This window comes from Haematobia irritans, chromosome 5, assembly GCF_050003625.1.
Source record: "Haematobia irritans isolate KBUSLIRL chromosome 5, ASM5000362v1, whole genome shotgun sequence".
NCBI classification, from domain to species: Eukaryota; Metazoa; Arthropoda; class Insecta; order Diptera; family Muscidae; genus Haematobia; species Haematobia irritans.
In genome coordinates, this window is record NC_134401.1 from 86,061,278 (window position 1) to 86,085,761 (window position 24,484).

Genomic DNA, 24,484 nt, shown 5'->3' on the forward strand with positions numbered 1-24,484 from the left:
GGTGACATACGCAGATGATGTGGCTCTAGCATTCAGGGGAAAATTCCCATCCACAATTAGAGATATTATACAAAGATCCCTCCGGATGACAGGGAAATGGGTGAAAGAGAATGGTCTAGGGGTAAATCTTGCAAAGACAGTATTCAATGTAAAATAGAGGGATAAATACTACATAAACATTATTTTTAGCGCCATTGGGTAAATCATCATTCTCATTACACTTCCAAAATCTACTTTAACTATTTTCAACTGTTGTTTTCTTTGTAAATAAGCGACTTCAACCCCATTTTGAGCAGATTTTGATTCTCATATGTATGGGGTATACTCGAGAGGAATATACATATAATACAATTTAATTGTTGTTTAGATAAAATAAACTATGAAATGAAATAATTTAAGTAAAAATGTTTTCTTTGGAAATTGCATTCTCCTATTTGAATATGGTACCAAGTAGTAATAGTTGCCTTGTTCGACATATATACACTCATAGAAAAATGTCTGCTAAAAACAGCAGTCGATATCTACTGTTATATTTTTGTATTTCACGGCCTAATGAACAACAATTTATAAAATTTTTAGGTTATGAATTTTTCCCCAAATCATATTTAAGAACCAAAAGTAGTTTTTGGAATATTTTTGCACTGTAATATACTTACAAGCTCCTAAATACGTTCAGCAAACATTTTGTTTGCTGTTATGCCTCAATTCGATAAATATTCAGATTTTTGGTCAAATACTATAGATATTCATAAAATATTGTTTTAATTATGTTAGGATAGCTCCTAAGTTGACATTTTTATTTGTTTTAGCCAAAATAAAACACGTTTTAGTATAATCGAGCTTCAAAAATAGCAGGAAATGTTTGCTATTTCAGCAAACAATGACTGCTGTGTCTTTTTCAGCAGACTGTCTCCTGTTTTAGCAGACTTTTCTGCTGTTCCTACTAACAAATTTCTTTGGGTGTAGTCATGGGTTATAGCCCAGGTTCTAACGTCCTACCAATTGGTTAAAAGAATGTTGCTCTTTCTAATTTTTTATCGTCATATTTCTGTAAACCGGCATTTCAATAGACTGGTAGATTAAGGGTATAGTCACACTACACGCAGAGAAGGAATATGAGCACCTCAACCATGTTTCAAGAGCAAAATGTTATTTTTGGATGGTAACCAGTAACATGTTTATGGCAAAAATGTTTTTTTCTCGCCAAAAATAATATGCTTGCCGAAATCAGACACATAACCTCCGAGAAAATAACATGGTTGCGACAAACATGTTACATGGTCACCATTCAAAAATAACATTTTGCTCTTGAAACATGGTTGAGGTGATCATATTCCTTCTCTGGGTGTAGGCAAATATTTGCCTAAAATCAGTGTCAAACTTTTTTCCAGGAGCACTTTCGAAATATCGTTTTTGGAAAATACTGCTAGCGTGATATAACATATCCCATATCAAAAAAAACATTTGCTGGTTTGACTGTGGCGACGATTTTTTTTTTCGATTTCTGATTCTGAAATATTTGCCCAGTGTGACCGTGCCGTAGTTAACTTTTATAAACAATGGGTAATTTTACCTTATATAACCACTTTTGCAATTGCATAATTTCAAAATATTTTCATAATTATTGCATGGATGGGTTTATGAAATATTAAAATGACAACTTTTATTATGATAGTTACTTTAATTTCAAATATAGTAATACCATCTATATATTCTTTCGGGGAATATAGACCGAACAAGTACATATAGAGACATATAGTTACTCTATTTTACGATGGTGACATCGAAAGTTTCATTTCCATACAAATTTTAATGTTACAAAAAAATCCCACTATATTGGAAGAGAGTGTCCATTATGACCACTGTAAAATCTTTTTGTATTTTGTTATTACAAAATATTTCTTATTTTAGCAAAATATACATTGTTAGTTGTCCAGACAGCGCCTTATAACCGTAGCTTTAGTCGATTTCTAATTTATTTAAATGTCTAAATATATGCCGTATCGAAGCAAGTTTCCCATTGACCGGGATCCCGGAAAATTCGACAAAAATTCCCGTTTTCCCGGGAATGGAAAAGTCCATAAAAAACCCCTACATGTACTGCATTCTTTGCCACGGTTAAGTCCATCTCCTTAGGGGATATTGAAATTCTCTTTAAAGAGTCTGCAAATTACCTTGGGGTTATTTTGGACAGGAAGCTGAACTTTAAGCTTAATATTAAAAAAGGGCGAGAAAAGCCACGGTAACTTTGTACTCGTGCAAAGTAAAGTAGAAAGTCGGGCGGGGCCGACTATATCATACCCTAAACCACCCCTACTGAATTAGTAAACATAAGCATTTGTGGGGTATCATTGGTAAAGGTTTTGGAGAACATAAAGGTGGGTACATGTTTATGGGTGTCTTGTCACAATCTGAGCAGAAATGTTCAATATTAGGAGCTACACCCAGAAAAAAGTGACCACTTCTTTAAGTTAAAATGAACTCATTGTGAAGAAAGTTGAACTTCGTATAGCGCCAAAGACATTTTTATTTGTTTGAACGATGTGATTTTCGTAGAAATTAGGTATAATGCATTCCATATATTAGTTAGCATTTTCCTATATTTATGTACCACTATACTACAGAATGAAAAAATTTAACTGATTTGAACATTATATGTTTGGAACACAAATTTTTAAACAAAATATTTTTGAGTGCAAGCATATAATGTTCATAAACTAGCATAACATGTTTGGGACATATATGTTAATATGTTAGAACATATTATGTTTGGGACATAAAATGTTTGTAAATATAATATGCTTGGATGCAAACATATATTAATTTAGAAATAGCCTATAAACATATATGTGTTTAGTAGCTTGGAGTGCTATTTAACAGGGAGCGATATTGAATTAAGTTGGTGGTTGTTGCTTGTTATTACAAAATTAACATTTTATTTTTCCTTGGGCAATTGATCAGCTACTTCTTTGATCCTTACAAACTGTGTGGTCCGCTGTTCGAATCCCCGTCCGGCAAAAGGTAAAATTAAAATAAAAAAAATCATAAAATTGAATAATTTCTTCTACAATGTTTGTATTACAGAAAAAGGTGCTAAGAACTAAAAAATCTCGTGGAAGTGAGAAAGATGTCGGGGAATATACAATTGGGCAGAAACAAAATTTTGAGCATTCAGGTTGAAAACCTATGTTGTTAGCACCTATATTACCTATATAGAGATTCAAGGAACGCAGAAATGCTTTGTTTATCCTAAAGAAGTTAGGATCAGTCGACCCAAGCACGTTGTCGGCTAAACAAAGCGATTCCTTAAAATGGGCTCAAGGAATTCTTGAGACTGGAAAAAGGGAACGATCGCCGGATGAGCTGCCATCCTCCAAAAGGGATCAAAGATCGTTTGCCTCAGTTGCTAAAGATAGCCTTGTGATGGCTATCATTAATAAAGGAGCATTGGACGGTATGGTTCCAAAGCAAAAATGGGGGGAAATTGAGAATGCTCTATCTGTCGTCTACTCACAGGTACTGGAAAAGTTTCCCGGCCCAGATCCTCGACACCAAGAGGCTGGTTGGTATCAAGGACGATTTAAGCTAGTCGCATTTGAGGACCAGAGGTCCATAGAATGTTTTAAAGCTGCTCTGATACTAATTGGTGAAGTTTGGGAAGGAGCTGCTCTAGAGTTAGTCGAGAAGAAAGACATACCGGCTAGACCTAGAGCACATGCCTGGATACCTGCAAACCCTTCTGACCCTGAATCTATTTTAAATAGACTGAAACGATGCAATCCAGATCTTCCAACAGCTGATTGGAAGGTTGGCCGTTTGGATGAAGTGGATGGACCAAGACGGCATGCAGTGTTTATATTGAACACTCAGTCTTTGCCACATCTGGCAAAGTCCCAGGGCCGTGTATGTTATGGCTTTCATTATATCCAAATGAAGGTGTATAAAAACGATCAGCTAAAGGATTCAGAAATGGACAAGCCTCTGTCTGAATCAGAAGTAAGCGGATCCTCTTGCGAAGTCGAGGGAGATACCAAAGTTGAAGACATGGATAGATACCGTATGCGTGAGGAGGCTTCTATTGCCTCAGAACTCACCAAAGTCGAACCTATGGTTATTGCGAGAGTCACCGATATCTCTGAAGAGGACATTCTTGATGACTCGATCGAAGCGGCTGATGTGACGGTTGTTGAAAATCTCGATGGTCCTACGGATCCTCCAGATAAATCTTCATCATTGTAAGGCTGCATGTGCTGCCTTAAAAGTTCTCCTGATGAAAGGGGACATAGATATAGTTCTTATTCAAGAACCATATGTTTACAAAAACAAAATATGTGAATTAAGTACTCCGGGGTTCAAACTATTGCAGTATACTGGTAATGATGTAAATCGAGCCTGTATAATTGCTAAAAACGAGCTCAATTTGTTTCTGCTTCCCTCAATGTGCAATACAGACACTGTCGTTGCAAGTTTAGAAATAGCCAAATGCAAATATTGGGTATCTTCGGTCTACATGGGACATGACAGGGAGATGCCTCCATATGCCGTTAAGACCTTAGTGGAGGAGTCACTGAAAACAAAGGCGAAACTCATTATGGGATGCGATGCGAATGCACATCATAGTATATGGGGAAGTAGTGATACTAATGAAAGGGGAGAGTCGCTAATAGAGTTTATTTTGCGTACTAATCTGGTAGTTTGCAACAAGGGAGATGTCCCAACCTTTGTCACTAAAAACAGGCAAGAGGTTTTGGACATCACCTTGGCCTCGCAAGAACTAAATGAAATGATATCTGAGTGGCAGGTTTTAAGTGAACACAGCTTCTCAGATCATCGCTACATCAGTTTCAAATTTGATGTTCATATCACCAAGATCATATTTCCGCCAAATGTTAGGAAAGCTGACTGGAATAGGTATAGGGAATCGTTCAATATGATGATACCGGAAATAACAGAGACAAATATGAGAAATGTGCAAGATATCGAACACGCAGTGGAGCGGATTACTAAGGCCTTCAACATCTCACTGAAAGCTGCATGCCCTAGAGGAAAGCCAAGGGGGAAACATCGACCACCATGGTGGTCTACGGAATTAAGTAATATGAGGAAATCCTGCAGGAAGCTCTTTAACAAGGCAAAGTCCACCAGAGCCCCTGAGGACTGGGACGCTTACAAGAAGAATCTGAGAGGATACAAGCGAGAACTGAGAAAGGCTCAGCATAACTCTTGGAATGCTTACTGCAGCAGTATTGAGAATACGTCCGAGGCTTCCAGACTACGGAAGGTTCTAGCATCCACCAACTCCGCTCCAGGTTTCATTAAAACATCGGAGGGCAATTGGACAACGTCCAGTAAGGAGACGCTGGAGGTACTATTGGACACACATTTTCCTGGAAATCAGACGGTTGAACCATGTACTGGCGGTGCCACAGTTGCTCAGCGGTCGTTTCCTGTCGAGGAAATTGTATCGGAAACTAGAATAAGATGGGCGCTAAATAGCTTTGGACCATTCAAATCCCCTGGACCTGATGGAATTACTCCGGCGGAGTTACAAGCTGTAACTGACAAAATTATCCCCTGGTTGTCGGTGATATATAAAGGATGTATCAACTTATCATATATCCCAGGAAAGTGGAGGGAAACAAAAGTCGTTTTCATACCTAAAGCGGGAAAAGCCTCTCACTCGAGGGCGAAGGATTTCCGACCAATCAGCTTATCCTCATTCCTACTTAAGACTCTGGAGAGGATGATAGATATTTATCTTAGAACTAGCATCGATTCAAGTTTGTTCTCGAAACGACAGCATGCATACTCGAAGGGCAGGTCTACTGAGACCGCACTACATGAACTAGTCAGCTTTATTGAAAGCTCACTATCTGTCAAAGAATACACAGTCGTGGCGTTTCTGGACATCGAAGGGGCGTTCAATAATGTCCATCCGAGCTCGATATTAAATGGACTGACAACTCTGAATGTTGATCCATGTATACTCAGGCTGTTAGACGAACTGCTAATGAAGAGACGTATTTCAGCCACACTAGGACAAGCAAACATACAAAGGTATGTGAACAGAGGCACTCCCCAAGGAGGAGTCCTATCACCTCTTCTTTGGAATGTTGCTATAAATAGCCTTCTGGTTACTCTAGAAAAAGAAAGGATAAAAGTGGTGGCATACGCAGATGATGTGGCTCTGGCAGTCAGGGGAAAATTCCCATCCACAATCAGAGATATTATTCAGAGGGCCCTCCGGATGACTGAGAAATGGGCGAAAGACAATGGTCTTGGGGTAAATCCTGCAAAGACAGAATTAGTCATGTACTGCAACGATCGCAAAACTCCCACGGTTAGGCCTATTTCCTTAGGGGGTATTGAAATTCCCTTTGGTGAATGTGCAAAATACCTTGGCGTTATTTTGGACAGGAAGCTGAACTTTAAGCTTAATATTGAAGAAAGGGCGAGAAAGGCAACTGTAGCTTTGTACTCGTGCAAAAAGGCAATAGGAAAAAAGTGGGGACTGAAACCAAAAATTGTGCATTGGCTATACACGGCAGTGGTTAGACCTATAATGCTATATGGTGTTGTAGTCTGGTGGCCGGCACTTCAGAAACCGACTTGTTTAGATAAAGTTCAGCGTATGGCGTGTTTGTGTATTTCAGGCGCATTCAGCAAGACAGGAACAAATTCCCTTAATGTCGTGCTGCATCTATTGCCTTTAGACATTTTGGCCAAACAGTCAGCTGCAACAACGGCTGTGCGGTTGCGCGAACTATCGCTGTGGTCGGAAAAAGGTTACGGTCACAGTTCTGTCCTCAAAACAATGCCAGATGTGCCTAACGTAGTGGATTACACTTTGGCGAGTCCACTTTTCGACAAAAAGTTTGAGACTCCAATCCCCAACAGTGAGGCGTGGTGCACACAGACCCCGGGGAATAAAGAATATATAGATTTCTACACTGATGGCTCCAAATTGGATGGACAAGTGGGGTTCGGAGTATATTCTAATGATCTGGAACTTCGAATAGCGAAAAGATTACCTAATCACTGTAGTGTTTTTCAGGCTGAAATATTAGCAATAAGAGAGGTGGCGAATTGGCTGAGAAGTAATGTTCCAAAAAATGTGGGCATTAATATATACTCAGACAGTCAACCTGCAATAAAATCCTTGGACTCTGTGTTCCTCAACTCGAAAACGGCCATCGACTGCCGCAAATCTCTCAATGAGATGGCTGAGCAGTACAATATTCACCTAATATGGGTGCCTGGCCATAGGAACATACCGGGGAACTGCGAAGCGGATGAGTTGGCAAGGCTAGGGACTACCTTACATATTCCAGGGGAACTAGAATTTGTTGGTATGCCCCTAGCTACCTGCAAGCTCATGCTGCGTGAGAAGGCTGTTATGATGGCAAATGTTCGATGGGAGAATTGCAAGGGTTGTAACGACACCAAGCAAATATGGCCCCATTTCAACTTAAACCGCACACTAGATATGCTAATGTTCTCGAGACGTCAGATATCACTCCTGATATCTGCTATAACGGGTCGCTGCCTGATAGGCGATTTTGCAAAAACTATTGGCGCGAAGTATAATGACTATTGTATGAGCTGTCATGATGCGGAGGAAAAAGAATCAATTAAACACCTCTTGTGTGAGTGTCCTGCATTTTGTGTAAAGCGCAAGCAACTTTTAGGAGCATATAGCTTCAGCTTACTGGCGGATCTGGAAAACGTTAACTTAAGCAGTCTGCTACTGTTTTTGGAACAATCTGGTTGGTTCAACAAAGAAAAATAATCAAGAAGGTTCAGCGGTTAAAACTAGAAGTGCCCATATGTAATAGGTACTTTTAGTTAATGTGGTATCACAATGGACTGAATAGTCTAAGTGAGCCTGAATCTTAATCGGGCTGCCACTTTAACCTAACCTAACCTAACCTAACCTATATTACCTGTTTATTTTCATAATTCATTATGATTGTAAATATATAAATAAATAAATAAAATTTTGAGCACAATATTGTTTGGGAGAATTTTTTTTTAAGCATATAATATTTTTGGGTGCAAAATGCTTCCAAACATATTATATGGTCACATAGTAACACATTGTTTTTTGGAAGACAATATTATTGAATTTGGATGCAAAAATACAAAATGTTTGGAACTTAGACTACCCAAACATATATTGGAAATAGTGGAATAATAAACTAATATTTCAAGGATAGTCGATGCTGTTGATTCTTAATAAATATATTAATAAATATGTGATATTATCAACTGTAAAACGCACTTTTTCATCTTCTTCTTGTACTTTTCACTTTTAATAAGTTGCTTCCTAACGATTTTGTCCTCCTTTTACAATTTCAATACCTACAAATATAAAAAATGATAAAACATTTTTGTTACAAAAGGTTAGCGTCACTGAATATTACCTGATATTTGAAGATTCCAAAATGAAGACAAATGAAAGGGTTGTTATTCTGCTGGTGTTTTCTTCCTTTATACACCGTCACGACATTGATAGATTTATTTTCAAAAAACGAAAAATTTTCTCACTAATTTAAAATAACAAATATTGTATATATTTTATTTGCTATTTATTATATTACCATATTATTTTTTAACAATCTCTCCGTATACCACAACAACGCGATTCCAACTAAAAAAAACAAACCACGCGCAAACATATCGATTACACCCACGCGCAAACACATCGATTACGATGACAGGTATCGTTTACAGGTAGACAATAGAAATATAGGAAAATTTCCTATATTCTAACAAGTTTGTTTCCTTAAGTTTTGAAAGGATTGCATACTTCTTAGTACGAATGAACTAAAATATTTTTCTAAGCCAAGTGTTGTTCGTATATATGAAAAAGTTTCTATTATAAAGGAAGTCGCAATTATCATTTTATAAGAAATTTTACTAATTTTGAGGAAACTTGGTCTTAGTTCGTTTTTTGTTTATTTTTACGAATGCTTTGTTATCGGTGAATAAAACTTTCTTGTTCAGTAGGAAATTCTTATACCCAGCGAAGAAAACAGTATGAGTAAAATTCCATGCCTTATTCTAGTTAATGAACTATTCCCAACTGCTTACAGTTTAGGATTTTTTTTTACTGAAACGAGTAAATTTTATTATTTCTCACAAAAATTTACCTTAATGGAAATAAAATGGATAAACTATGCTGATGAAAAATGTTTCCTTTAGTTTCGAAGGCACTTTTATCTGGGTGTAGAGTTTATTTTGCACCAAAAGTGTTAGTATGCCACTAATATTGAGTCCATTATTAAAAAAGAGGAAATCGGTCAATTAGTTATGGGTAATAAATCCAAATTTCTGCAAATAGGGCAATAGATTTATGTAAGAGCTACATGTAAGTCTAAATACGATCAGCTAGTACATCAAAATTTGAAATTTGAATAACATAGGTTAATAAATAAGAGTATTATGGCCAAATATGACAAAATCGAGCGATGCATATATATGGGACCTATATCCATAAGCGTAGGAAGGCCTCTGGGGAGGGGGCTTAGACCCCTCCAGAAAAATTTTAGCCCCCCAGAATTTGAAAGCCTATTTACGATTTTCCATTGTATCCAGCAAAAAAGCGTTACAAAAAAGTAGTGAAAATGTTATATTTGGATCCGGAAGCGGTGGAAAATTGGCGCAGAAGTTATAAATTTAACTAGGACAGATGTCCACCATTTCAACAGCTGTTGCACTGAATTTGAATCACTTTTTAGGGTGTGATCTGAATTCAATGTTTTGAATGTGAATTAAAAGTTTGTGTGATATTTTTTCCAAATAAATAATTTTTATTTTTTTAATGTGTTCTTACACCGAAACTTTTGACCTCGAACATTTCCAAAAATTATCGATATTTCTAGAATAGATTTGGCTTTTTTGCGGCAAAATGTTATTAATGTTTACCCTTTTTTAATGTATTTAAAAAAATACCCATTAAAAAAGTTATAGAAATTGAATTTAAAAACTTCCTGCATAGCTAAAACAATTAGCATCTTAATGAGGACATTTTTGGAAGTGCTTTTACCATAAAATTGTGTCTTTAGAACAACTTCCATTTTTTTTTTGCTGGGAAAAATTATGGAACTATTATTTGCTTTATTATAAATTAATTGTCTAGTTATGTTGAAGTCTGACTTTTTATTTATTTTTATAAAATAAAATATTAACCCTCTAATGCCCCAATTTTTTTGCCAGCTGACTAAAACTCAATGTTAACGATACAAACTCAAGAAAACGACACAAGAAAAATTTATACGGTAAAATTCAGTATATGCTGCAAAGCCTCTTGAACAGTTTTAACGAAATTTTCTTTTTATTTTACCCAGTTTTGTTGGCTTAAGGTGTGTTTTACTAAAGGCTTATACTAAAGGCTATAGCCCCCCCCCCTACGAAAATTGTCTAGCTACGCTACTGCCTATATCTAAATCTGAATCAATTTGTATAATATTTTGCAGGTATGATTGATATCACCGAAGGTCACTTTGTATAAAATTTGAGTACGATCAGTTAATAAATGAGGCCCCTATGGTCAAGAATAAGGTTATTAGGGGCAAATTTTTCAAAATCGGGCGATACGTATAGTATATGGGAGCCATATCTAAATTTGAACTGATTTCGATGAAATTTTGCACATACAGTTAGTGCTATAGAAGATTACATTTAGCCAACCTTTCCCTGCCAGCATTTCAAAGTTCCATTTCATCCTCATCGCTACCACAGACTCGTAAGTGACACTGCAACAATCGCCAACTGTGATAGTATTTTGCCATCACTATTGTTACAAGAGCCATTTTATATTTTGTGAAACAACAAGCACATCTAGCTTCTTATAATTTATTTAAATAAAAATGATAATGAAGTGCTGAAAAGATAGTTATTTCGCTTAAAATTGTGAAAGGTATATTGGTGAACAATTTTTGACTTTCCAAATGGAATAAAGTGATAGTTTTTCAAATATTTTTCCAGACACGCTGCCTCCATTGGAAATAAAAGCACTGGCTGATAGACGCTACAACATGTAACTTGCAACTTGTAACTCAACATTAATCTTTTATTAATGCATAAAAATATGTTAAATGTGATGTGATAGTCGTATAAATGTTATATTTATGAGAATTTATAAATGTTTAATAAAATTAATAAACATCTAAAAAATCGTGTTTTACTTGACCACAATGATTCTTTTACAACTATCTTAAAATGCACTTTGTCTGATTGTTTGAAGGGGCTCTTATTGGCGTCCTTCTAAATGTATCCAGAAGGGCACCTAATAATTGCACTCATGCGATACTTTTTTGTAGTAACTTGGCGTGGTACAACTTCTCAATAGTGACGGCGCTTTTCCGAGGAGTTTTGGATATCGTATATGACTGTTTTCGACGTAGTGGGGATTCTCAGAAGCGCCCCCAAATTCAAAAAATGTTGGCAGGGTTGTTACGATCGATTGATAAATAAGGGTTTACGGCCAAATTTGACAAAATCTGAACCGATTTCGATGAAATTTCGCATATACAGTTAGAGCTATAGAAAATCAAACTACTGAATTTTTAATATTAAAAAGTCTTTTAGTTCTAAACGAATTATAAGACATGGGCTGAATTATATTGTTGTTTTTATGCCTTGGTTATTTAAAATATGCTAATATTGAACGAAAACACACCAAATTTCTTTACTAAAAATTTCAGGAAATAATCGGCTTTAGTTCATACCGTGCAGTTCACAAAAAATATATAAACATAATATATGATTTGTAATAAATAATAAAATATAGACGTCCATGTTCGGATATCCACTTCACGAACGTGCAAATTTCGTGTCATGAATTCCTCGGCCTTTAATAAACTTTTCTGTAATCAGCTGGATTACACAAATCTCAAAAAAAAATATCAAAATAGAGGGAAACAAGATATTTTTTTTAACCATTATTAATTAAATATATTATGCTCTGAAATGGGCTGAAATACAATTTTTTAGATCGCAGTTTTCGACAGACAAATACGTCGCAGATTTCGACAAACCATCTCTGCTTCTGCTAGTGAATTAATTTCACGACAATTGCAGTTAATATGGAGAGTAGAACCCCCAGACTGTGGAATTCCATTTCTTTCATTCCATTTCTTAGGTTAGGTTAGGTTGCCTCCACCAGCGAAACTGCTTCGCTGATCGGAATATTCGGAATTTCTTGGTATTACCATTAATTCTATGAAAATTATTTTCCAGTTTTTTTTGTCTAAAGGTTGGTATTAAGTTCGAGTTTAGCCTCTAAAATCGCTATTTTTCACGATTGCTTTTCTTTAATAATCCATTTTAAAGAATATAAACTTTATAAAAAGTTGCTTTGAGCTATTCCCCATTGAGTTATATTAAAATTTGCATCATAGAGGTTTAATTTTATACTCTTTTTACTGATTTATTTTTGATTATAGCGACTAAACTCGAACTTAGTAGGTTAACGTAACCTAAACTCGAACTTAGTACTCACATTAAATGGTGAAATAACTTATTTTATATGACATATCAAATTAACTTCATATGATGTAAAAAAATTGATTTGAACATCCGTGAACGAGCTAATATTTTTGGAGCTGCTTCCATTGATCCAAAATTTTGAAAAGTTCATGATGGGAGTCATTATGATTTATGGCTTGGCCGTACTTTCATCTCAGCAAATTTTAACGAATACCATCGGCTGTGAAAACCCTTCCAATGTATGCCCGATGCATAACATAGATCGTGATCACTATGCACATATTGACCATTGAGGTTGCTGAAAAAAAAATTGCAATAATTGGTGAACTGAATTCAAATATTCCTTATCCACAATTGTCAGCACCTTTCATGACATGCTCTATACCACCAACCACCACCGAATTTTTGAGCACAACTTATTTTCTGTTGATCATCATTATCACGATCTTTCGTGGAAAATTTGCCTCCATTGTGATAGCTTAAAGCATCGCCAGCTGTACCTTCATATTTCCCTAAATTCTTCAAGGGATACTCTTCTTCTTCACTCCCAACGATAAAATGGTCATATCGAGCATAACGCATTTCATTGTTGAAATCTTTTAACACAATTAACAGCTCATGTGGCTGGAGCATAGTTATGGCGTATAATTTTTCCAGACCAATAAAGAATTCCCCTGATATGTTACCAAATCCGTTTTTATACTCCAACCAAATGCGATCGAAATTTTGAGTACCATCGATGCGTCTTAGAATGGTAGTCCATCTTTTGGGAGGAGAATTTATGTCACCATCAATGCGTATTGGATCTTCATTGCTTAGTTCCATATGGGACAGAAGAGGAGAGAATATATCAGATTCATTTGGTGTTGATTCACTCCCAGTACATCTGAAATGAATGCACATTAGATTTTCAAGATTGTTTGTGGTAAAATCGACTTTGTTTAGAGCAGCCTTTTGCAACTTGTTATACCCTAAACCACATAGTGGTCAGGGTATAATAAGTTTGATCGGCCAAAAAATGTGCCTACCAGAAATATTGATATAGCGTTTGGTATATATATATATATATATATATATATATATATATATATATATATATATATATATATATATATATATATATATAAAGGGTGATTCTTTTGAGGTTAGGATTTTCATGCATTAGTATTTGACAGATCACGTGGGATTTAAGACATGGTGTCAAAGAGAAAGATGCTCAGTATGCTTTGACATTTCATCATGAATAGACTTACTAACGAGCCACAACGTCGAATTTTCAGTGAATGGGCCCTAGAAAAGTTGGCAGAAAATCCGCTTTTTTATCGACAAATTTTGTTCAGCGATGAGGCTCATTTCTGGTTGAATGGCTACGTAAATAAGCAAAATTGCCGCATTTGGAGTGAAGAGCAACCAGAAGCCGTTCAAGAACTGCCCATGCATCCCGAAAAATGCACTGTTTGGTGTGGTTTGTACGCTGGTGGAATCATTGGACCGTATTTTTTCAAAGATGCTGTTGGACGCAACGTTACGGTGAATGGCGATCGCTATCGTTCGATGCTAACAAACTTTTTGTTGCCAAAAATGGAAGAACTGAACTTGGTTGACATGTGGTTTCAACAAGATGGCGCTACATGCCACACAGCTCGCGATTCTATGGCCATTTTGAGGGAAAACTTCGGAGAACAATTCATCTCAAGAAATGGACCGGTAAGTTGGCCACCAAGATCATGCGATTTGACGCCTTTAGACTATTTTTTGTGGGGCTACGTCAAGTCTAAAGTCTACAGAAATAAGCCAGCAACTATTCCAGCTTTGGAAGACAACATTTCCGAAGAAATTCGGGCTATTCCGGCCGAAATGCTCGAAAAAGTTGCCCAAAATTGGACTTTCCGAATGGACCACCTAAGACGCAGCCGCGGTCAACATTTAAATGAAATTATCTTCAAAAAGTAAATGTCATGGACCAATCTAACGTTTCAAATAAAGAACCGATGAGATTTTGCAAATTTTATGCGTTTTTTAAAAAAAAAAAGTTATCAAGCTCTTAACAAATCACCCTTTATATATATATATATATATATATATATATATATATATATATATATATATATATATATATATATATATATATATATATATATATATATATATATATATATATATATATATATATATATATATATATATATATATATATATATATATATATATATATATACGCCCGATTTGGTCTAATTTGGCCGTAAAATCCTTATTTATCAACCGAACCTAACCTAAGGTTGGCTAAATGTAATCTTCTATAGCACTAACTGTATGTGCAAAATTTCATCGAAATCGGTTCAAATTTAGATATGGCTCCCATATATATGTATCGCCCGATTTTGAAAAATTTGCCCCTAATAACCTTATTCTTGACCATAGGGGCCTCATTTATTAACTGATCGTACTCAAATTTTACACAAAGTGGCCTTCGGTGATATCAATCATACCTGCAAAATATTATACAAATTGATTCAGATTTAGATATAGGTCCCATATATATGCATTGCTCGATTTTGTCATATTTGGCCATAATACTCTTATTTATTAACCTATGTTATTCAAATTTCAAATTTTGATGTACTAGCTGATCGTATTTAGATTTACATGTAGCTCTTACATAAATCTATTGCCCTATTTGCAGAAATTTGTATTTATTACCCACAACTAATTTACCGATTTCCTCTTTTTTAATAATGGACTCAATATTAGTGGCATACTAACTCTTTTGGTGCAAAATAAACTATAGCTCCTAATATTATACATTTCTGCTCAGATTGTACCAAGACACCCATAAACATGTACCCACCTTTATGTTCTACAAAACCTTTACCAATGATACCCCACAAATGCTTATGTTTACTAATTCAGTAGGGGTGGTTTAGGGTACACAGAAAAAAATATCACCAAAATATTTCCAATTAAAAAGTTAATTGAAGTTGAAAATTTTTTCAATTAATAAATTAATTGATACAATTAACTTTTTAATCATGATATAAACATTAAGTTAATTAAGTCAATGATTGAAAATTTTTAAATTTTTAATTAAAAAATTAATTGATACAATTAACTTTTTAATCAAATTCGGAAGACTAATTCAGTTAACCCTTTCACTACCGAAATAAACCTAATGTTAAAAACTTTAACTTTTCTTCTGTTTTTACTTGCACTAACTAACAGCATGTAGAACAAAAATTGTCATTTTGAAAACCTACTTCAAATACTTCAAGAGTTATATGAGCTTGTTTTGAAAATTTGATTCTTGAATTGTGACCAAGTGGCCTTACGAAAATAAGCGCTATTTGGCCTATAATGTCCTTCAAAGTGTGAGCAAAAATACAAAAAAGAACCCGAAAAAGGGTCAGCTATAGTTTTCGTATGAATGTCCATTTACTAGAAACATACAGTAGAAATATTGACTCAAATTTTCGTATTTTTCGTTTATTTCTAAAGAAGTTTACAAAAATGTATTTTGGACCTCACCAATATGGAAAGTATTTATAGGTTATTTAGATTAAAGACTCTACTCTAAAATAACATCGAGAAATAAATCAAAACTAAGTGGAAAAATAGAATTTGGTGTCTTTTCGGTAGTGAAAGGGTTAAAAAAAAGTGATGATTTTTTTTATTTTTAATTAAAAATGTATTTCAAAAAATCATTTGTTAATCCAAACAAAAACTCTAAACCAATTCAGAAAGTAATTAAAAATAGTTACCTTTTTTAATTAATAAATTAATTGAGTTTTGCAATCAACATCAATTAAATTTTTAATTGAATCCATTAAAAAATTAATTGAAATTTGCTGAAAAAATCAATTAATTTTTTAATCAAGAACTTTTTCTATGCCCAATTAAAACTGTGATTGATACTATCATTTTCGTAATTGAAGACATTTCAATTAAAAAATTAATTGGATCAATTAATTTGGTGATTGAATCAGAAAAGATTTTTTTTGTGTGTATGATATAGTCGGCCCCGCCCGACTTTCTACTTTACTTACTTGTTTTAAATGCTTTCTTTTAAAAATAATATTTTTATGTATATTATTATTTGTTAATTATTTTTTTTGGAAACCAGTTTAATGTTTTTCTTTGTTGTAAAAGAAATACTTAATTTCAGAGCAACTCCAGATGGATTCGAACAAATTTAAAAAATAGAGAATTGGTAAGTTTTCTTTTAAAAATTGGCTTTTTCAACTAGGATATTTGCGTTTTTATGACCTTTTTATCATCAAAATTACAGGTTTTTAATACCTTATTTTAGCATTTCTTTAATCAAATTTTGTAGAAACCAATGTAATTTTTTTAATGTAAAAAACAAATATTTAATTTCAGAATAACCCCTTAAAAATTTGGAAAAATATTTAGTACTCCTTTGCTTGTAATTTAATACTGAATTGGTAAGGATTCTTTAACTTTCTTTTAACCAGAATATTTGGTTTTTTATGTATATTATTATTTTTTTCATATAATTTTTTTGGAAACCTATTTAATAATGTTATTTAATGTAAAAAATAAATATTTAATTCCAGAGTAACCCAAATAAATTTGGACAACTTTTTATATTTCCCCTCAGCGTACAATTTAATAGAGAATTGGTAAGTTTTATGTTAAAATTTTGGCTTTCATTCAACTAGAATATTTATTTTATTATATCCTTCACATCGATAACAACAAAGTTTTATGATTTTATATAGAATACTTCATTATTTTTCCAATTGTTTCAGGTACAAATTTTATGAGATACGTTGTCCAAAGAAAAGTTGAATTCCTTACACCATTTAATAAAATGCCCCCAAATATGGTAAGTTACAATTTAAAATGAAGAATTAAAAAATTATATTTCATTACATGGTGTTAATTTGTAACAATTTTCATTATTGCTTCCATTTTTTACCAGCAAGATATGTGAAAAATTACCTACGATGAATAAAAAAAGAATAAGTCAAACTGTCCAAACAGCGAGTTCAAATGAACTACTCTCTGTTCCACGTGGTCATAATTTTTATTCACAAAAAACATTGTATTAAGAACTTGCATCACTTTTGCTTAAAGAAAGTTTAATTTTAATGTATGAAAATTTTCATAATAGTAAAACGGTTTGTTGTTTCTTTAATTATTTAATTTCTCTGTACTGTTCAATGATTGATTTAAAATTAGTTTAGTCGTCGACATTTTAAAGAGACTGTTAACCAATTTTTGTTATTGGGTTTCCCAAAAAATAAGCAAGTAAACCAAAATAATATTGACTTTTTAACTTGGTAGGGGTATATAAATCTTATGGTGTTGTAAAAATGAACTAAAATGTAAGAGAATTATAAACTAGACAAGTTGAAAAAAATCTTAAGGGCTAAATCATGGTCAATATTACTACAGTTTAGTTCATTTTGCAATGGAAAAGGGTTCACTGTTTTTTCAGTGTATATGAAGTTCAAGACAGGCACTGTTTAAGGAAACTTTACTTATTTCAGAAACTTATGAATGAAATTTAAGTAATCTTCATCCATTTTAGAAAAATATTACCTATTTTAGAATTTAGTAAAATTTTTACTTCAATTGTTTATGTACAACTTTTTTTCTCATTTCACGCCATTATAGTCAGCCCAAAAAATTATTAAAATAAGAAAACATTTTCTCACATTTGGAATATTTAACTAAAATCAACTAATTTTCGTGAACTATAATAAAGTTAAATCAACTATGAAAAATTTTGGTCACTTTTTTCTGAAGGTGTAATATAGCCCTTTTACACCCATCACAAACAGTGGTGCCAATTGTTTTGGGCTGAAAATCGTCAATTTTTAAAATATTTTTCGTCAAAATCGCAAATTTGTCCCAAAAAATTCGTCACCGTAAAACAGAAAAGATTTAGGAACAAATTGAAAGTTTTATTCAAACAAAAACATAAGAAAACACTCTAATTCATTTTAGTTACATGAATAATGTCGTTTAACTCTGTAATTAAGTCATCTAGTTTCCAGTTTTTTAAACGAAGATTAATTACATTAAATTTTTAACTAATTTAAATCAATATTTCTGATTGTGACTACATTGTTTAACAAAATTTTCTTTGCAGAAAAATTTCATATTCTCCAAAAATTTCATATTCAAATCCTTATTACTTGCCCGTGTATAATTGTTATAATTATTACTATTATCGGTAATTAATAAATGAATAAAGGGAATTTAACTAAACTGGCTTCATATCAATCATCTATCTATATTCTATAATCTATGAGAATACCTAGCAATTTTTAAGTTGCAAAGGAATTCCTTTCATATAATTATAAACATTCTATAATTTTAATCAGGCTTATCAAAATAAATACTAATGTGTCCAAACGAAATTGCGGGCATGTCAGGTGAAAATTGAAGTCAAAAGAAAAATTTGTGCAAAATTATACACTGAAAAAACAGTGAACCCTTTTCCATTGCAAAATGAACTAAACTGTAGTAATATTGACCATGATTTAGCCCTTAAGATTTTTTTCAACTTGTCTAGTTTATAATTCTCTTAAATTTTAGTTAATCCATAACATTGTATTTTAGTTCATTTTTACAACACCATAAGATTTATATACCCCTACCAAGTTAAAAAGTCAGTATTATTTTCGTTTACTTGCTTATTTTTTGGCAAACCCGATAATAAAAATTGGTTAACAGTCTCTTTAAAATGTCGACGACTAAACTATTTTTAAATCAATCATTCCACAGTACAGAGAAATTAAATAATTAAAGGAACAACAAACCGTTTTACTATTATGAAATTTTTCATACAATAAAATTAAACTTTCTTTAAGCAAAAGTACTTTATTATAACAACTTATGATGAAAGTTCTTAATACAATGTTTTTGTGAATAAAAATTATGAAAATGTAGAACAAGAAAGTAGTTTATTTTAACTCGCTTTTTGGACATTTTGACTTTTCCTTAGTTTTTTATTTATCGTAAATATATTTTTCACACGTCTTACTGAAAAAATGGAAAGATTAATGAAAACTGTTAAAAATTAACATGTAATAAAATATAATTTTTTAGCTCTTTAAATTAGCTTGTAACTTACCATATTTGGGGGCATTTTATTAAATGGTGTAAGGAATTCAACTTTTCTTAGATAAACGTACCTCATAAACAATTAGAGAAATAATGAATTAAGTAATATATTACTTCATAAAATTGTGTTGTTATCGATGTGAAGAACATAATACAATAAATATTCTTGTTAAAAGAAAGCCAAAGTTTTAGTATAAAACTTACCAATTCTCTATTACAATGTACGCTGGGGTTAAAAAGTTATCGAAATTCATTTGGGGTTACTCTGAAATTAAATATTTATCTTTTACATTAAATAAAAAACATTAAATTGGTTTCCAAAAGATCTAATTAAAGAAATAATATGCATAAAAAAGTAAATATTCTGGTTGAAAGAGTGTTAAAGAAAGCTTACCAATTCATAAAAATGTTTCCAAATTGTTATTCTGAAATTAAATATTTGTTTTTTAACATTAAAAATATAAAATTGGTTTCCAAAAATATTTGATTAAAGTAATACTAAACTAAGGTATTAAAAACCTGTAATTTTGATAATAAAAAGGTCATAAAAACGTAAATATTCTAGTTAAAAGAAAGCCAATTTTTAAAAGAAAACTTACCACTTCTCTATTAAACTATACGCTGAGGAGAAATATAAAAATTTGCCCGAATCAATCTGGGGTTGCTCTTAAATTAAATATTTTTTACAACAAAGAAAAACATGAAACTGGTTAAAAAAAAATAATAATAATAATTAGCAAATAATAATATACATAAAGAATATTATTTTTTAAAAGAAAACCACATTGAAAAAAGAACACTTACCTATTTATGATTAAACTATACGCTGTGGAGTAACAAACAATTCTCCAAATTCATCTGGAGTTACTCTGAAATTGAATATTTATTTTTTACATTGAATAATAAAAATTAAATTAGATAAAACAATTTCAGTATACTTTCCATTTCAGCATTTTTTCCTAAATATTGAACATTCTTAATAACTTTTTTCTAAGCTACCGATCATCACTTCGCCATTGTACACCTCATCGCTAAAATATTAATAACTTTCATTTAAAAGTTTTAATAAACAAACACCAATATATGTCTCAAAAAACCAAAATATTCCATACCTTTATATTCCCTTGTTACATACTTGCTAAAAAGGTGCAACAGCCCACGCCAACGCCAACTATACAACTGAAGCATGCCAAACAAAACCAAGCAAAACCAAAACATTTCTACAACAACAAAAACACATGTGCCTTCATTGAAAACAACACCTCATCCAGACAAATAAACCATTCGCGAATAAACACACACACACACACCACTGAAACAACAAAAATAAAAACAACCCCACGCTCAGATATACACAACATCCCCATCACTCTCTACCATTTCTCATTATTGCATTGCATGCTCTCACTCTCAAAAAAAATTTCAAGTAACATCATCTTTACATTAAACATATTCCACTTTGTCGAGAAAGATCTCTGTACTATGCATTAGTTCATCGCATCTGTCCACAATTTACTCTAAAAACAATACTCTTAAATGCATATTAGTATAAGAACGATGAAACGTTTAACTAAAAATTAGCAAAAACTTCATGAAATGATATCTACCCATTTTTGACGAAAATGTCTATAAATTTAATTACATGTGAACTAAAAATATTTCATTGAGAAATGTTTTACCAACTATTATTAACTATAGGAATTGCCAGTAAGAAATTGCTATCCGCTTTCAAGTTCAATTTTCGTAAAAAATTATTTTCTCATACAAAAACTCTTTATAGTAAATTACACTTATTACTTAGAAAGTATTTTACATTTCATAAGTAGTTTTATAGTATGACAAAAGAATTATTAACTACCAGTTAAGAAAATTTTTAAGGAAATTTCCATTGTATTTTGTAGGCTATGAACTAAACGATTGCTACTTAAAATTTGTAAAATTTCCTTTCAAGTAGTTAATTTTCGTTAGAGATACGAAAAATGAACTAAAATTCTGGAAAATTCTTGTAATAAATTATTGTAAAAATCTTCTTAAATTTACGAGCCACTTTTTTTTCTGTGTACAACGATAGCTTCATTATTGAAGGATGTAGATGATGATGACTGAATTTCTTAGTCTAAGTAACATTTTAGAATCTAAAAATATTGTTATTATTATAATGTCCGCTAGGGTGTAACTTATTATTTTTACTTTATTATTTCAAACAAGTGTACACAGTAGTAAGTTAGGTCGGCCGAATCTGAAATACCCACCACCATGAATCATATATAAGAGTTTACTTTGAAAACTCTTCGTACTGGCGGGTTACTTGATAATATATAGAATTTCAGGGGGTTTGATGACAGATAGTCTCCCAAGCAGATATGTTCAACAAATACGCTTCCCGAAAATAAATTTAAAGATTCTACCTATGCTAGTCTTCATTCAGATTCTGGATTTATAAGAACCAATTTTGTTTGAAATCATAAACATATCGTATAATTGATGAAAGAAAGCCTTGATTTGAAATCTTAAATTTGTAGATTTTTACCGCCATTATTTAAATGATTGCGAGGAGTAAAATCTGGAACTTTTACTTTCGGTTTCATGCAATTTTTATTATCAATGCGCAGGGTAACCCTCAAGTGAAATCGGTCTATATCGATGCCTTACCAAATGGACCGGAATGCGACACAGATTTTTGAGGGTCTAAGATACCAGTAACATATATTTACTTTTTTGGGCAAATCGGATGAAAACTACGGTTTCTAGAAGCCCAATGAGGTAAATCGGGAGATCGGTCTATATGGGGGCTATATCAAAACAGGGCTCGATACACACCATATTCGGCTGACATATTTGTAGTCCCAAAAGACCTCTAGGTTTCCGATTTCAGGCAAAGTGGATCTACAGATTCTAGCAGCCTTGATTTGAAATCTTAAATTTTTAGATTTTTACCGCCATTATTTAAATGATTACGAGGAGTAAAATCTGGAACCTTTACTTTCGGTTTCATGCAATTTTTATGATCAATGCGCAGGGTAACCCTCAAGTGAAATCGATCTATATCGATGCCTCACCAAATGGACCGGAATGCGACACAGATTTTTGAGGGTCTAAGATACCAGTATCATATATTTACTTTTTTTGGCAAATCGGATGAAAATTACGGTTTCTAGAAGCCCAATGAGGTAAATCGGGAGATCGGTCTATATGGGGGCTATATCAAAACAGGGCTCGATACACACAATATTCGGCTGACATATTTGTAGTCCCAAAAGACCTCTAGGTTTCCGATTTCAGGCAAAGTGGGTCTACAGATTCTAGCAGCCAATGAAATAAATTCGGGAGGTAGGTCTATATGGAGGCTATACCAAAACATGGACCAATACTCACCATTTTCGACACACCTCTTAATGGTCCTCAAATACCTCTAGAATTCCAATTTCAGACAAATTGAGTATAAACTACGAACTCTAGAAGCCCAAGAAATAAAATCGGGAGATCGGTCTATATGGGGGCAATACCAAAACGTGGACCGATACGACCATATTCGACACACCTCTTTATGGTCCCAAAATACATTCATTAATTGTTAATTTTTTATTTTTTTTTTTTTTACAACAACGTAAATTTTTAAAACTAATTTTCACTGATTTTTATTTCTCCGATTTTAAGCGGTCTTGGGCAAAATAAAAATCGAAATCCAGTTTTCAAAAACTTTGGATTTTCGAATAAACCAAAACCGGTTATTTGCACACCCTACCGCTAGACCGACTCCTGCTGCTGCTATACATTTCGTAAAGTAATTTTTACGGTTTTTATTTCACGTGGAATTTATCTAAAATATACTTACAGTTTCTTCAGTTGTTTCATCTCATCTTTTACATCTAACATTTGAGTTTGAAGTTCTATATTGCTTTTAATGATGGAATTCAATCGTAGGAACAATTGACTGTATAATTCGATTTCTTCTTTTGCCCAATCGGTATTGGTGCACTACATAAGAACAGATAATTTTAATTAGGTCTCCGAAATAATGACTACATCTTATTTACCTCATCTGCTTCGCCAGCCATACATTGATGCCACAATATTAGTATGAAACATAAATAAAACATAAAACACATTTTATTTTCTGCTATATTGTACTTAATTGCTAGTCCCAGTCTTTAAATATACTAAGATCAAATCATTTAATTTTTCTTAAAAATACGGGAGATAACTGATCGATGATGATGATGAGGTCGACAATTCTCATTATATTGTTGACGGCCTTATCAATAATACAATAATACATGCACACAGGCTTATGGCTTAGAAGCACTTACAAGAGCGATGTTTTAGTGGTCATTGTTTGTCAGGCTATGGACTTTTCAACTTAACTGAAAATACCAAAGCTTTGTTCGTGAAATACCTATTACAACATTTTCCTTAGATGATAGTAGTAATACGGTGGGTAACTGATATAAGAGTCAGAAAATCCCGTTTTTTTTTTTCTTATATGCGTTTTTTCTTACAGACAATTCATGCATATAAGAAAAAGCTTTGTTATAAGCATATATATGTATATAAGAAAAAAGTTTCTTATAAACATATACATTTATATAAAAATTTCTTTCGTATAGGAATAGAGCAGTAATAAAGGATACTAAACAACTTCAATAGAATACAATAAACAAAACTAATAGACACATAATAAAGTTTCTTATGGAAATTTTTTATAATGAGATTTTGGTCTTGTGTGATTACCAGATTTTTCTTTTATAAGTCTCTTATACACGCTTTTCTTATATGAAAGATTTTTCACACAAAACACATCAAAAATATATGGTAATGTTGCTACATTTTCTTATATGAGTTATTTTCTTATATGTGCTGTGGTTATATCAGTTATTTCCAACGACAAATAGGGACCTTG

The 24,484-nt window shown here is 32.7% G+C and overlaps 1 protein-coding gene and 1 long non-coding RNA gene across 2 annotated transcripts; one reads left to right on the plus strand and one right to left on the minus strand.

The window, feature by feature from the left end:
• Positions 1 to 10,735: 10,735 nt before the first annotated feature.
• Positions 10,736 to 11,178, plus strand: LOC142237576 (uncharacterized). The gene is made up of 2 exons (XR_012722513.1): positions 10,736 to 10,921; positions 10,990 to 11,178. It is a non-coding gene; the product is annotated as an uncharacterized LOC142237576 (long non-coding RNA).
• Positions 11,179 to 12,407: 1,229 nt separating this feature from the next.
• Positions 12,408 to 23,823, minus strand: LOC142240275 (microfibril-associated glycoprotein 4-like). The gene is made up of 4 exons (XM_075311966.1): positions 23,622 to 23,823; positions 23,420 to 23,562; positions 12,857 to 13,378; positions 12,408 to 12,790 (listed from the first exon to the last, which is right to left on the minus strand). The coding sequence occupies exons 1-4, from the start codon at positions 23,691 to 23,693 to the stop codon at positions 12,655 to 12,657; spliced, it is 873 nt and encodes a 290-aa protein (XP_075168081.1). The 5' UTR covers positions 23,694 to 23,823; the 3' UTR covers positions 12,408 to 12,654.
• Between the last annotated feature and the right edge of the window lie 661 nt (positions 23,824 to 24,484).